Raw genomic sequence first — 11,999 nt, forward strand, 5'->3', positions numbered from 1 at the left:
TTAACAGATAACCTAGCTGCATGTAAACATGTTGGTATGCTCAAAAGCTGGTTGTTTAGGGACTCTCCCAGATCAGAGATAAATGGAGCACACAGAACGTATGACAAATATTTCTAAGAATCACCAAAGCTGTATGACCTGCATACACCGCATAGCTTCTATAGTAACCAGCCGAATTGTTGAGTGACTCAACTGGGCTTGTGTGAACTCAATGTTCTTTTGCTTGTTTCTTTTAGGACCAGTTCTTTTTTTTTTTCTTTTTTTTTTTTAAAGCACAAAACCGGTAGCAAGACAATTCTTGCACGCAACACACTCACCAAACTCGAAAAAACACACTTGAGCTAAAGTTTTTTTTTTTTTTTTTTTTTTGGAAAAGGGGTTTTTATCTGACACTTGTGGAGACGTGTGGCCTTTAAGGGCATGCTTTTTTATTTAAGGGGAGTAAAATGATTCAAAAGATGGGGCTACAGTAAAAACAACATTTGAAAAGAGAGAGACCATGAGTTATCACACACATTTGAAAACAAGCACAATACTACTGGCAAGACTCATCACTAATTCAGCTCTTGAGATTTTTTGGAATTTTCTGTAAAAATTGTACATGCATGTATGTTTGGAAATATCCTTGGAAACAAACTAAATTCATAAGAGGTGAAGTCCCTGAACTTTGCACTGGTTTCATGGACTGAAAAACAAAAGTCTGAAACTTGTGTTTTTGTTTCTGTTTGAATGATGACATTAAAGAAACCTTGACACAGAGTACTAGCATGATGGGAAGTAAAGGGCTAACCTATGTACACACAAACAGTTTGGGACTTTCAGATTGAATAGAGCAGGTGGCAGGTTTTCCCCCACTATTTCTACGTACATCACTGACACTGAAAGAACATTTTAAGATACGAAACGGTCATAATACTTTAGAAAATTAAATGGGATGTTCTACTTATAGGGTGTACCACACATGCACTATATTGCTAAAGGTATTCGCTCACCTGCCTCGACTCATGAATTTAAGTGACCATTCTTAACCCAAAGGGTTTAATATGACGTCGGTCCACCCTTTGCAGCTATAACAGCTTCAACTCTTCTGGGAAGCCTTTCCACAAGGTTTAGAAATGTGTTTTGGACCATTCTTCCAGAAGCGCATTTGTGAGGTCACATACTGATGTTGGACGAGAAGGCCTGATGCTCTTGAACTCCCATGTGAGTTAGTTTCTGTTGTGACTCAGTTTTGATTTTGTCCATTATTCCTGTTTTATTAGTCCTTCTCTCTTCCCTCCTGCTGATTACCTTCCCTGCATTAATGTGTTTCACCTGTGTCTTGTTTTCTCGTTTAGTTCAGTGTATATTTAAGTCCTGGTTTCTCATCCCTGGTCCCAGTCCTGATTCACCACTGTTTCTTTGAATTCATTACAGTATAGTCTTTCTTGGTTTGAGTATATGTATGGAGTTTGTTCCTTTCTGTTCCTAGTTGTTTTTCATTTTGTCATTAAAATATATTTTGCCTGCAACCTTCTTCTTGTTCCTGCACTTGGGTCCTCACCTAAGTATTCCCCTGGCAGTTATAGCTGCAAAGGGTGGAGCAACATCATATTAGACCCTTTGGATTAAGATTGGGATGCCACTTCATGTGTGAGTTAAGGCAGGTGAGCGGATACTTTTGGTGTATTACATCTAAATTTATATATTGACTGGCTTGAAATGTTCAAGAAATTCCACCTGTTTTATCAAGTTTCGTTTTAATGTGGCTCAGATCAATTACTGTTCTTTATATAGCATTAATGATACTTCCAAATTGAATAATTATAAATATTGAATATTATATATAAAAAAAACAACTAGTAAATAAAAAAAATTGTCATGTTATTAGAATGATTTTCTCCCCAAATATATATCCAATATGTTAATATATAGATAATTATAAGTAGCTTTTCTTGTTCTAATGTGCAGACTATTTAATAGGATAAAATCTGTCTCTGGGTGTGGCAATGTGGTACATAAAAATAACATTTTGAATAAATTAGCTAAAAAACAAGGCCAATTGGGTAAAAACACATTAAAATGACCACAGACACCTGTATCTAGTTCAGAGAGACACAAAGTTGCGCACTTTGTAATTTTGGACATTCTTGATGTATTTATCTATTTGTGAGAAAAGAAAATAATTTATTTTTATGAAAAAAAAAAAAAAAGTCCAAGAGGGAACAGTTTCTGTGACTCAACCTCAGTCTTTCGCCAAATTTAAAGGGTCCCAGTTTGTGCAACTAACGAAAGACACTGTTTAAATACATTTCTATATAATGTAGGCTCTTCACAAACAAGAATTTTTGTTCACAGTGATGCTTCATGTTAACTGTTCCTAAATATTCTAGGTGAAATTAGCTCTACTTTGTATGGAACAGTAATTGATCAATCCTGGTACCACCAAAAGAATATGATCATTAAAAAACTGAGGCAGACTGCAGCAGATTCAGCTTAATGTCTTCTTCCCCTTTTGGTTTAAAACGGTTTTATTATTCTTTTGAAACTGTGATGATTTATACTGAAGCCATCACATGGATAAATCCATTGATACAGGGGGAAAAAAAATAATTTTCAGGTACAGTAATGACAAGCAGGATATGACAACCAAGAGATGACCCATCTCCTGGGACAAGTTTGAACATCTGTCTTGGGAGTGAAGGCGTCAATGGCACACTATCTGAAGTAACACTTCATCACAGCAGCCACACAGGCTCTGTCTTTTGTTGGGGCAACAGCTCCCCCATGTGTCCCTGAGTCACATTAAGTCTCCTGTCACATGACGACACTAAGCACTGCTGTAATATAACTCTGTGGGCTCCAGCAACGCTGACTGTAACCACGCTGTACACATACATGGAGTGCATATATATTCACACCCCCCCACCCCCACCCCACTGAGTGTTTTCCAACCTGACTCATGGTTTTCCATTCACACTGTTGGCCGATGTGGAGTTCTTGTTGCGGCTCAGCCAGGACGACAGAAGGTTTCGGGGCCTTGGTGGACGGGAGGGAGACTGCGCTAAGCGGACCATGCGTGGTGAACGCCAAACCTTAATGGTAGAGTCATCGCTGGCAGACAAAAGGAGCTCCTGGTCAGCGGGGCTAAATGCCACCGAGTTCACCACATCATCATGTGCAAGGCGTGCCAGACAGATGTTGTAGTGACGGTCCCAGATGTAGCCGTGCTTGTCCTCAGCTCCGCTACAGGTAGGACAGTGGAGGCATAAGTCAGTGAAGGCATTCACAACATCAATATAGTGTCAATTGACCTTTAAAATATATGCTTTTGAACCACCACGTTTTGTCCTTGGTAGTGCTACATTAAGTCTTCAGCCTTAACAAATTATACAAAATTAAAATCTCCCAATTCTCTGTTGCAGCTTCATTTTCTTTCACTAACCAATAAATAGCATTTTTGCTTTTCAATCACAGCTAAAACTAATACTGGAGAGGTAAATGCAGCAGAAATATACAACGTGATCAAATTAAACCCAAATCAATGCTCGAACATGTGGTCAAACTGTAACTAAATGCTTTTTCAATTTTTATTACCTAGACATCATGATTATATGTTGAACAGCAGAACCATATACTTAGTAATTATGTAACTTTTCAGCTTATGCATAACGAAACTGTCAAGCCTATCAGAGACAGAAGGTCAAGTATTTCGTTGGAAGGTATCATTCCCTTGTAAATATTATGCTCATTTAAACAAAATGTCATATTTCTATAAAGATGTCAGGCCTTCTAAACTTCTACTCCATAAAGTTTTATTAGAGTTATCATACTGTCCTGAGCATTTGTACTTGTTGGTAGCTTTCACACGACAGCGTTTTTGAATAACTGTTTAGTTTCAGTTGGTGATCTGTTATATTAAAACCTACTTTTATTCCTGTGAATAAATTAGGCCAAATGTTGATGATGATCGTCGCCTTTACAGAAACAACAGTTTAACATCACTGTCTCTCTCATTTACAAGCAAACATCAAAAACTGCTCAGTTACTGAAAATAAGTGGCATCATAATAACAGTTGAATTTAACTACGATGTGAGCAGTCAGGAATAGTGCTAGCAGATTTTTTTCCACCACAACTTCTTGGCCTAACAGGATTGTGTTAAATGTTGCAACTCGGCAACTGAAAGATATTCAAAAATATATTGGATTTTTTTGTTTGTTTGTTTTTAACAACAGTCTGTCACACACCTTGCAACAAAGTCTCTGCTGACATCAAGGAAGATGAAGAAGCACTCATCATTCGGCGTGAAGGCTCGGTGAGCGCGGAGGCTCCTTCTCTCCTCTCTCAAACTCTTCAGATCAATGACATGCAGGTCTATCTCCTCAGCGATGGGAGGCGGAGACATGGGGTCAGAGATCACACATCCTGCTGGCCAGGCCCGGCTGTTTACATAAAGGTACCTGAGCAATTAATGGAAGTGAGGAAAGTTGTTAATTTGCAAAGAGGTTATATTGTGTTAAATATTGTTTAATGCTGCATTAAAAGTATTAGGATGTGTATACTAGAGCATGTTGCCGTTGTTGCTTCCACTCGACTGCTAAGACACAGTTACAGGGATTTCCCACTCATCAGTGAGCTCGAGCTCTGACGGAAGATAAAGCCTGGCTCACAGGTGGTGTTTAAAATTCATTACAGGCGTTGATGATTGCTGGGTTGAGATTAGAGCTCGATACAAGCCAGTCAAACCTTCCAAGTTAATCACAGAAAATGTTTTTCTCTGTGGCCACATTAATTTTAACAACTTAATGTGACCTCAAACCACCATCCAATTCAAAAATAATTCTCTAAAACATAACTGTGTGCTGTGCTGTCAGGCAGTATGAAAATGGCGCTGTCATAAATTTGCAGCCATAAAGCCATCTTTGTTTATTTACCTGTGGTCTGGAGAAAGGCCCATACCGATAATGTGTCCATGGATATCAATGACGTGGTCCAGGGTATCAAAGGACTCATTTGAACTGCGCTCTTTGCCAAGGACTGGACCAGAAGTTGTCATTTGGTCAGGCTTAATCTGCTTAATACCTGCAGAGGAAGAGCAGCTACTACATCAGATGAGATGTCAGACAGCAGTGTCAGATCTTTTTTGTTTTTAAACACAGCTTAATAAATGAGTTGGATTCTACTTAAATCATAACTCAAAAATCTGGTTTAGTCTCCGCAGCTTGGAAACAATTGTACCTATCTGGTGAGGAGAGTATGTAAGGCTGCCAGTGGTGAATAGTAGGTAAGTTTTGTCCTCTCCTTCCTTGGAGTCAGAGGGCTCAATGAGGCTTGTGTCACGTGCTTTTGTGTGTGCTCTGCTCATCATCTGGGCGACTTGGCTCTCAATCTCTAGCTCCGTGGGTGCTACATTTTTACGAGTCTGAAAAAGGTGAAGAATAAAGAAAAGGACAAAATACGAGGCAGAATGAAGAGCTATGTTACCTCTGAAAAAATGCTTCAAAATGCCAAAGTGTTACATCAGGCTCACCTGTATGACATGCTCAAAGGGTGAAATGGTGGAGTTGCGGAGGCGGGCCGTGGGGAGGTGGCGAGACTTTGTTTCCCTTTGGCACTCCTCTTCATCCTCTTCCACTTCCTCTTCCTCTTCATCTTCCTCACTGCCAGAGGTTCCCAGGTCAAAGAGGAGGGGCTGGTGCAGCTGCTGCTGCCCTTTCTGCCTTTGAGCCTGAGACTGGGCCTGGGCCTGGGCCTCATAGTCCAGCAACAAGTCTGGGTTGTCATGACGACTGCAATGGGCCACCATCACGGTGCGGATGGTGCTGGCATTGACATTCTGGATTTTGAAAAGGCGTTTGACCACGTTGATGTTCTCTGATTCAATATCCTATGGCAGAAAAGATGGACAGGAAGAAGTGGAAATGTGTTGATTTTAATTTTACAAGAATCTTCCTGTCTGGGCCGTATTAAGCTCCCACCTGGAAGGCTTTATTGAGCCAGAGCATAGAGCAGGAAGTCATGTTGCCTATCCAGCGCAGGTTCCCAGAGATCAGATGGGTCTCGTTCAGCCAGCAGCCAAACACGTCATACGGCTTGTTCCTCACCCGTGACAAGAGCATGTAATTTTCTGCAATGGCAAGCAAAATGGAGCAAGTGAGACCGATATCAAGGGAAGTGAAAACACAGCTGCTGAAAGAGCTGGGTCCATGCTTTACCATTAAACAGTTCTGCTTCAAGTCAGATCAGTTTCTGGCTAGTTCCCAACTCAAATTTTCATTTGATTTACTATAATTTACAGAGGCTAAAATCATTTTGGATGCTTTTTCAACATAATAAAAGACATCTGGTATAGAGTGTATTTTATTACAGAGCCACAGAAGATTATTATCATTACTGTATCACAGTAATGACCACTGTAAATTGATGAAACATACTCATATGAACACATACTATTTCAAACATTTAATTTACATACATCAAGCCTTATAAATGCAGAAAAAACTGTTTCAATTAATATGAAATTATTTCTTTTGTCTAATCTAAAAGGTTGATTCATATGACATGATGCTCCGACGTAATATTTCTCAGACAAGTTATGACTGTTGAGTAAAATGGGGTATTTTTGGTTCTTACCAAGGCTGAAGACCGCAATTTCCCCAGAGGAGGAGTTGTGTGGGCCCAGGTAAACACCAGAAACGAGCAGCAGGCTGTCATCGGCATTAAACTGGGAAAACTGGGTGTAGCCCCAATTGAACTGGCGCATGCTGGAGCTGTGCACCAATGAGATATTTCCATCTTGCCGCTCTGTGTCCCACAACTGCTCAGAAGAAAGCAGAGGAAGGTTTAGACATCAGTTGATGATGATGATGATGATGATGATGGTGGTGGTGGTGGTTTGCGCATTGTCAGCTGCTCTATAAGGGGCACTGTGCTGAAACTGATTTATTTATATTTTTTTATTTACAATAGGTCTGAAAAACATACTAACCGAATACTGAGAGCAGTCATTTGTCACTCTGGCAGTGAATAAGTACAACAGATCCAGGATGACAGTAACATTAATTACTTTCTACCTTAACAGTGCAGTCTTTGGAGCAGGAGGAGAACCGGTGACCTCTGTGGGAGAAAGCCAGGTGGAGGACTTGGTCGCTGTGCTCTCTCAGCGTCTGAACCTCCACACAGGGAATGCAGTCAAATAGACGCTTGAACTCCCTGTACCATGACACAGCAGCTGCATAGAGGAAAAATATTTAGTTCTTTAAAACTTAACTCGTGTATTTTTGTTATTAACACTTCCGTAAATATTTACATGGGTGTCGGGGCACAGAGCGGGGGATGCGGTAGTAGCTATAAAACAGATCTCTCCATAGGAATTCGTCTCTGGAGACAGCCAGCCACTGTTTGCAGGTCAGACCAGCTCTCAGTACAGCATCATGGGGAAGACGCAGGAAGATCTCCAACACCAGGCTGTCTGGCAGAATTGGGCCACACTCCATAATAACATCCTGTGCACAAAGACACACACATGCGCCCCCCGCAGGTTCGTTGGTGTAACTGCATGCAATTTCAGTATTTATTCTCCTGATTATACATCTTCAGTTAACCGATTCATTGCTTGGTATATTGAACGTCAGAAAACTGTAAACAGTCTGAGTTCCTTCAGGTGCCCTGCTTTGTCAAACTAATAGCAAAACCCATTCATTTCATTTTAGCAGCTTTCCTATAAAAACAAGTGAATTAAACTGATTCTGAGCAATTTTCCTCTTTCTACTAATCATTTCAGTGTTACATTCACAAACTGCTCTATTTTTTTAATAAATATTTTCTTAGAACATGGAGTCCAGTCATAATCACACTAGATATATTTCCTTTAAGAAAATGTGCACGCAGGTTAATTTCACATAAAAATATATATAAGCATATTATTTCCTAGATTACCTCATTAGATCTGCATAAACACGCAAAAGTTGTTATTGTTACACATTCTAACTAACTAAAAAGGAAGCCAATAAGATTTTTTTCGGGGGTTGGTGGTCGAAATAACATCAGGCCCCACCTGTACAATCTGACAGAGAGGGTTTAGCCTTCTGCTGTGTATCACAATCACAGCCAGCACGGAGCTGCACAATGAATATCTGGTGACATAAAATGTCTTTTGATCTAAAGTTAAAATAATAATGGACTTGAAGCTTCTCCTCGTTTCTCACAGGGATAAATCCTGCAGAGTCGCTCCGTGAACAGAGCCATGTTAGCGTGGCATTTCCTGAAATACAGCCTGACTAATATTAGTTTAAAAACAGAAAGAAAATAATAATCACTGTGTGTAAACTTGATTAACATCAACAAACACTCTCGGTGAGCCGTGAATACATTTAGTCTTTTCCGTTTTGCTCAACAAGCCGTCGGGGGAAAAATTTCCTTACATGGACATTTTTGTCGCTGCTCGTAAAAACGAATAAATCACTGTGTTTCCAATGACAGCAAACTGTAAAGACTCCACGCTGAGCTGTAGAACATTATCAATATGTAATATGTCTGATTTCAAAGGAGTTTGTGAGTGTTTGCTGATTAATCTCGGTTCGTTCTCAGCTAAGCTAACCACAGATATCTGCCGAGCTAACGTTGAGCTAGCTGCTGGCTGACATTTGTTTTCAACTTCTAGCTGCGTCGGACGATTTGATCTTTGACGACGAAGGGCTGCTTTCATTCATCGGCACCTTCGTTGTTTTAGTTGTCTCTGTTTGGCTGAGGAGAAAGGCGATGACATAAACTGTGACCGACCTGCTGGACCAAAGTGTGTCGAAGGAGAAAGTCAAATCGCTAGCTAACGCTGAAGGCTAACCACGGAGAGATGACAACAATCCTCCGGCAGCGGCCAGGCCCGATGAGCAGATCCCAGAAACATCGATGCAGCAAGACTCGATCTATCCAGCCTGGAGCTGGTGTTTTCTGTTTTCTTCATTTCAACTCAAGATTTAAATTTGCTGTCTTTTTTTATTCTTCTTTTTTAATGGTTGATAATAAAAATAGTCTTGGGACAGGTTACTTTATGAAAAACCTAATAACATGACTTAGATCAAATACTGGAGGAAATGAATGAGTTAAATAACTGTCCTTAGTATCATCATCATCATCATCATGCATTCTACAGCTTAACAGTAAAAGAAGGCTCTATGAGGATTTGCATCATCATATTTAAAACATAAAGCAAAAGATCTCGTTATGTAGAACACATATAAATGGCTTTTCAATTTATTTATATACCGTAATATTGGCGTCGAGCTTCTTTGAACTACTTTATGTATGAAAAATATTTTTTAATCTCTTTTTTGGAAGCTATTGATATTCAGAATCTTAGTCTGCAAAGTAAACAAAGATTTAAAAGTGTTTTCTGGTAAAGTGAAAGTCTAACTTTATAAATACAATGAAGTACAAGCAATGCAAATAGAGTAGAAATACCTCAAAATAGTTTCTTCCTCAGTAGAGTATGTGAGTAAATGCATTTAGTTACTTTGCACCTCCCAGTAAAAGATGTTAGAGGGTAATGGTCATCAGTGCTGCATTACAAGTATGTAGGAAACATAATGAAATGTGTCAACGAGAAAGTAGCAAACGTCAATTTCCAGGCACATTTTAAGACAGTGGAAACAGCTGATGAAGAATTGTTATGTCTGCTTAAAAATGAACGTCATAATATCTCTGATTAAAATTGTTTCTGAAAAACATGACTAATAATTTTTATTGCAGTTGTTTTACTTACACACATGACTTTCTACGCTGATCCTCATTTTGTTCACTGTTTCCAAGCACAAACGTGAAAAAGCCCATATAAGCAGTCATACGATACACATCTCTGTGTGGTGGCTCTCGGCTCACTGACACCACAGCGAGCATCACATCTATCAGAGGCTCAAACACTGTGCCGTTGGCTTTTTGTGTGAGCACATCACACACATTATAACACTGACTGCATGAGAGCAGCAGTGGTGGACTCCAAGGCAAACTTGTAAAGAAATAAGGGCATAATGCTGTGACTAATATTCTCCGGTAAGTATTCAAGCTTTTTCTTTGAGAGCGTACAAAAGTAATGCAAATTTTGAAACAGCCAGTTTTGTATAAGGTTTTTGTTTTTTTAAGAATGTGAACTGTGGCTTCTTTTTTACCAGAGACAACTTTATTCTTAGTTTTCAATTTTAATTATGTAAAAACAAAAAGAGCTGAAAATGCATTGGAGGATAGCGTACTGTATGAAACAGAGCATGTTAAACCTGATACGGGCAAGATCAGGTTACCTGCAACAACACTATCTGTGCAGAACAGACCTGACAGAGGTAAGGCTGATGTTACAAAATGGCCATTTAATAATCTGATTTCTGACAGGTTTGTGCCATGTGGCCAGCTGGATATTTTCTTGCTGTGGCTCCTCTGATAAGGACCACAAGGCAGCAGGATGTCTACACCAGCATGGGGGTGCTTCTCGTTGCATCATATTATTTATACCATTATACCATTTGAAATAATCATAACATTTTGAAATAATGTTCATAGTTTTGAATGGACTTGTTTTCTTCACTCAGAACAGAAAGTGTGGACCGTCTCTGGGGATCAAACATCATCCAAAAGAATCTGCCCTAATCCTTCCCTTCAGAATGAACAAAAGGGATGGACTCATCTTTCCACCTGATGCATGTCAGTGTCTGTGTTGCTCTGCTGTTGTTATAATGATGACTTGTCTGAAAACTTCCCGTTGGGAAGCTGGATAACGTCTGATAGCTGACAAGTGCAGCAGTGGCCCAGAATGACTTACATCTACTGTGTATACCAGTGACCTCTATGGTAATCTAATTTAATAAACTGAATAAATGGTAGTTCAGATCATAATTGTTTGTTCCGTAAGTGCTTCTTTCTGTTCTCTTCAGGAGACGTTTATTTTTCTTTGATGAGTCTCTGTGGTTGAGTATCTTGCATCATTGTGGATGAAAAAGACGGCTGCCTGAATGAATTTCCTGACAAAATAAAGGCAAAAACTGCTTTATTTATCAGGAAAAGACTGAATTATAAAAAGGTATTTAAACAGGTAACTGCAAACAAGATTTTGTGTTTTTGTTAATAGGAGTTTTTCAGTTAATCAACTAATCTAATGAGAATGCACATGATGATGCCATGATGATCGGCTGTTAGAATAACAGAAATCCTCCCCTAATGGAAGTTTGATTAACTGCTTTAAAGTGTATAGCTGAAAGTCTTTAGGAGTTGTCGTCTCTTACTTTGTTGAGTTTTGTATCCCTATTTGTTGTGGTTTTGAGGGTCTTTACATTCATTCTATTACATCCCAACAGGAAATGTTCACATTCCTATCAAACAGAGGCTCCAGTCCTGGAGGTCACCTAAACCACATTTAAAAAAAAAAAAAAAAAAAATTGGTAAGATTATCCTCAAAAATTTAATTCTGGATACTAAATGTTATATCATATTTAATTTGAATAGAAGAAAGCAAAAATGTATTTACATTCACATGTACAGTAGCATACAATACAATTTTACAATTACACAGTTCTCCAAAGTACAGTCTGTACAAGGTTAAAGTGACATTTCTCAGTTAACAGTGTGGAACAATGTAGCTGAAACGATGTACACTGATGACCACGTCCCTTCGTTTCTGCACAAATCTGTGATTGAAGGTACTTTTCACCTGAGCTGGTGAGGATGTGATTTAAAAAATGTAGAAGGTGTTCTCTGATTTGTAATGAGTTCACACATGTTCACAGGTCTTTAGAAGCAGTTATAGCGTGTGTGTGTGTGGTGTTTTTACTCAGTGGGCAGCTTCCAAAACGCAAACATTAACGTCTTTTTTTTTTACATGACAGCCAAAGAAACGAATACTAAAGAGGCAGTCAATGGAAATGTTTTACTGTCACATCAGCTAATTTACTCCCTCATCCGCAGCTCTAACCTAAAGTGCATCGTTGTTCCGGTTGACTGCCCCCCCACTCCCCCACCCAAACGGGGCTTCTGTCA

The 11,999-nt window shown here is 39.3% G+C and overlaps 1 protein-coding gene and 1 long non-coding RNA gene across 3 annotated transcripts; one reads left to right on the forward strand and one right to left on the reverse strand.

Annotated features, from left to right (window-relative positions):
* Positions 1-197: 197 nt before the first annotated feature.
* Positions 198-8,865, reverse strand: fbxw5 (F-box and WD repeat domain containing 5). 2 transcript variants are annotated; one of them, XM_029516037.1, is made up of 10 exons: positions 8,763-8,865; positions 7,291-7,486; positions 7,055-7,212; positions 6,615-6,798; positions 5,960-6,108; positions 5,512-5,868; positions 5,220-5,403; positions 4,916-5,063; positions 4,229-4,441; positions 198-3,225 (listed from the first exon to the last, which is right to left on the reverse strand). In XM_029516037.1, the coding sequence occupies exons 2-10, from the start codon at positions 7,475-7,477 to the stop codon at positions 2,940-2,942; spliced, it is 1,866 nt and encodes a 621-aa protein (XP_029371897.1). In that variant the 5' UTR covers positions 7,478-7,486; positions 8,763-8,865; the 3' UTR covers positions 198-2,939. The 2 variants fall into 2 exon arrangements, with proteins under 2 accessions (XP_029371897.1, XP_029371898.1); XM_029516038.1 differs by lacking the exon at positions 8,763-8,865 and adding an exon at positions 8,699-8,718.
* A 1,020-nt stretch (positions 8,866-9,885) lies between these two features.
* Positions 9,886-10,853, forward strand: LOC115052435 (uncharacterized). Its single transcript, XR_003841357.1, has 3 exons — positions 9,886-10,028; positions 10,362-10,451; positions 10,559-10,853. It is a non-coding gene; the product is annotated as an uncharacterized LOC115052435 (long non-coding RNA).
* The last annotated feature ends 1,146 nt before the right edge of the window (positions 10,854-11,999 follow it).

Source organism: Echeneis naucrates, chromosome 12 (assembly GCF_900963305.1).
Source record: "Echeneis naucrates chromosome 12, fEcheNa1.1, whole genome shotgun sequence".
Taxonomy (NCBI): domain Eukaryota; kingdom Metazoa; phylum Chordata; class Actinopteri; order Carangiformes; family Echeneidae; genus Echeneis; species Echeneis naucrates.

Excerpts from the sequence above, each read along its gene's own strand:
- fbxw5 (XM_029516037.1), bottom strand. The coding sequence starts at position 7,477 with ATGGAGTGTGGCCCAATTCTGCCAGACAGCCTGGTGTTGGAGATCTTC. Across the intron at positions 6,799-7,054 it reads CCAAAGACTGCACTGTTAAG|TTGTGGGACACAGAGCGGCA; the intron begins GTAGAAAGTAAT and ends TCTTCTGAGCAG. Across the intron at positions 4,442-4,915 it reads GGCCTTTCTCCAGACCACAG|GTACCTTTATGTAAACAGCC; the intron begins GTAAATAAACAA and ends TTAATTGCTCAG.